This window comes from Nanorana parkeri, unplaced genomic scaffold (genome assembly GCF_000935625.1).
Source record: "Nanorana parkeri isolate BGI_ZX_2015 unplaced genomic scaffold, ASM93562v1 scaffold715, whole genome shotgun sequence".
NCBI classification, from domain to species: domain Eukaryota; kingdom Metazoa; phylum Chordata; class Amphibia; order Anura; family Dicroglossidae; genus Nanorana; species Nanorana parkeri.
The window spans coordinates 706,723-709,917 of NW_017306983.1; the positions used below are offsets into that span (position 1 = coordinate 706,723).

A 3,195-nucleotide genomic window follows, 5' to 3' on the forward strand; every position below is an offset into this window, starting at 1 on the left:
CCTTACGCTTTAAAGGCTGCTTCTGCCTTCAATATTTTTTTAGTTCCTGACCCAAAATAAATATGCAGCAAGACAAGTGCATCCGAAGCCAAGGCATTTCTAAGGGTAGGATAGACCTAAAGAGGTTTTCTATACACTTTAAGTCAAAACTGCTGATCTGCATGTTTGATCCCGGTCAGTGAGCGGGTAATGCCAGCCAACATTTTCCTGTAAGAAGTTATATAGTAAAGCTTGTCATTAGGAAGGCTGGTACATTTTATTAACAGGCTGAAAATTTGTTTTACGTGTTAGGTGCAAATGGTGCTAGAAACCCACAAGCAGTGGCCATGATGTCTTAATATTCATTTAGGACTGTAATAACACACTGAATATCCTTACTGGGTGTGCAGGCTTGTCTGTGTGTATCTACCACTGCCATATACACACACACATAGTTGCTCACCAGCATGTTTTCAAACTGATTTACTGGCAAGGTATGAAGATTATTACTTCTTGGGTATAATATTATTAGCTACTGAAAGTTGACTTCTTATTGGTCGATAGACATTTCAATAAATCCCGGCTCCGTATTATTAAATAAGCTCCAAACCATCCACTTCTCAAAACCATGAATGCATGACAAGACACAGGCTAGGCAACAAATGTCATTTTTAGACTTTATCTATAAATAATCAGAAAGTGTATGCAGTTTTTACATAACCAATCCTATAGTTCCCCACACAGCATGGATGTCCACCCCAGCGCCTAAAGCCATGAAGGAGAACCTTTGCCCTGTCTGCTTTTTTAGGGTCAGATCTGGAAATATTCGTATCCTCCATGACAGCAGTCGATGCTCCCTGGCTGAAGCTCCTTTGAAAAATTGGTTGTCTGGGATAGATTTTCCCAACTGACCTCTACTGTTTTCTCCACAGCACCACTCCAACTCTACAGGTACCAACATACAAATTCCCTCCGATGCACACTTCAATGTCTGTAATAAGATACATTGATTGGTAGCTGGTTCATACAAACAGAGCTGTCCTGTGGCAGATGTCCCTAGACAGCTTTTAGACCCACATCTCTAAGATTTGGCTATCAGCATGGTTGGTCCAACCTAAGACCCACTGGGAAGCAACAGATGTGCTGGGCTGTCCTGTTTGTCAGATGATTATTTACTGCCAAGATTAGGCTAAAAACTCCCCTTGCAGTGGGGTTTAGGGTTCAATACCCATTTTTGTCTAGGGTACCATTGTCGTCTATAGTGTGCTGCAAGGACCTCACTTCCTAATGGCCAGTCCAGAGGTTGTTTGACATGATGTATCTGGATGTTATCCAATCAAACAATAAAATAACTGGTGTCCTCCAGCACTGATACTAAGGAGCATGTTACATGTCAGCTAAAGTACACAGGTGACACATGGATCCAGACTGGGGAGGCTGAATTGGGGCTTTTCAACTAGCAGCAAACTCCTTGATGACCAGCCGAATTTAGACGCATTACATAGACAACAGACGGTGCATCCCTCCCATAACACAGTAACCCCTTTACTGTGTTATGGGAGGGATGCACCGTCCTCGGGGGGTGGGTTATTATGTACATAGAGGCAGTTGATGCCTCTACAATCCTGAAGATTCATACAAAAATAATTTTTTGGGGGAAATAACTGAAAGCAATGCCCAATCTGCTAATAAGCGCCAGAGCCCCAACTTCTATCAACACCAATGAGGCTCTTTTCCACTTTGTTTCAGAACAGATCATGAAGCAAGTTTGCTTCTTCTGTGCCCAACACTACCAATTATTTAATCATTAAAAACACAGCTCTGATTTTTTTTTTCCGATTCCTTGCCACAGCCTTGTTGGCCAACAACTATTATACAATCAATCCACTTGCCAAGCTTTACCTTTCTTTGGAGGTTTTCCCAAAGTTAAGCAGAGAGCAGCGATTGTGACGCACACCCCCAGAAACACACAGACTCCTGCAATGGTCCTCAGATCCGCCAAACTGCAGCGCTTCATCTTGACTCAAACAACTTCTTCCTAACTCCAGGACGATCAAGGGTTTTCCGATCTTTCGATGGCGTGCCTTCCTATGGATATAAGTGGACCCTGCTAAGCTCTACGTCCTTTATTCGAGACCACAATAAATGTTCTGCCCTTTTTAGACGTCTTCTCACATTACAGAAAAGTCTCCAGCTGCCCCTCCGTCTAACAACAGCTCTGTTCTATGTGCGATACAAGATACACGCCGAGAACTCTGCCCTTGGAACTTATTCTTCAACATTCTTTCCCATAACAGCACAGAAATTCAGCCCTTTTCCTTTTCAATAGATAGCATGTATGTATTATTATCATGAACTTCAGTACACCCAGCATCACCCAGATCCAATTACAGCTTTCTCCACACCTTTCTGACAAGGCAATTTCCAGAAAAATCATGGTTTAATAGTTCTGTGTTGTTAATAGTAAACCAGGGGGTCATATCGGAGTACGAGCTTTCTCAAACTTCCCATTAAAGGGAAACGGTACTGTATTATCAGCGAGTACACGATTTAGATTGGAACTATGAGCAAAATAAAAAAATGACAAATGGAGGATGGGAAATCAAGGGGTGAGTGCACCCCCCTCACAGGCATGGTGGGAAATTACAACACCCAAACCCCCCACATTCTAATCCTGGCCCCCCATCACCAGGAGGTCATCACCTGTGTGCCCATCCATCTCATCACACGTGAGTGCCCATTTCCACCCACTTTCACCTGATTCACTGTTTTTTACCTGGTCTATCCACCTCCACAAAGTCTGCGCCAGTTAATTGCGCTCCTTCCCTCCCTTTCTTTCCATTCAGCATCACACAGTTAGACACCCCGGTCTAACAACGCAAGGAGCTACATTACGGCCACGACACACCAACACCCCCCCCCCAGGAGTGTGCTAACCAGTCTCCTTTTTCCAACTTTCTAATCCTGGCCCCCCGAACTTTATAGGTGTTGGAACTTTTTGCACAGCCTCACAGAGAAACGCAAGCACACAGTCCGATATGCATGCTGCACATGGCTTGAAAACAGGAAGGAAGCCGCAGCTTTATTCTCGACCTTATTCAATACAACAGAAAATCTACCATAGATATAACAGAACTTATAAACACTGCCATCTAGTGACCGAAATTGTATACTTCAGAAGTTGTTGCTATAAACACAGTAATGTGTATTCTAACA

The 3,195-nt window shown here is 43.3% G+C and overlaps 1 protein-coding gene across 3 annotated transcripts in view; it reads right to left on the bottom strand.

The window, feature by feature from the left end:
* FAM151A (family with sequence similarity 151 member A) overlaps nt 1-2,385 on the bottom strand; it is a 12,562-nt gene extending 10,177 nt beyond the window's left edge. For all 3 annotated transcript variants that reach the window (XM_018563986.1, XM_018563985.1, XM_018563984.1), the window contains exon 1: nt 1,882-2,385. In XM_018563986.1, coding sequence (XP_018419488.1) covers nt 1,882-1,996 — 115 coding nt within the window. In that variant the 5' untranslated portion in view covers nt 1,997-2,385. The remainder of the gene's footprint in view (nt 1-1,881) is intronic.
* Nucleotides 2,386-3,195: the final 810 nt, after the last annotated feature.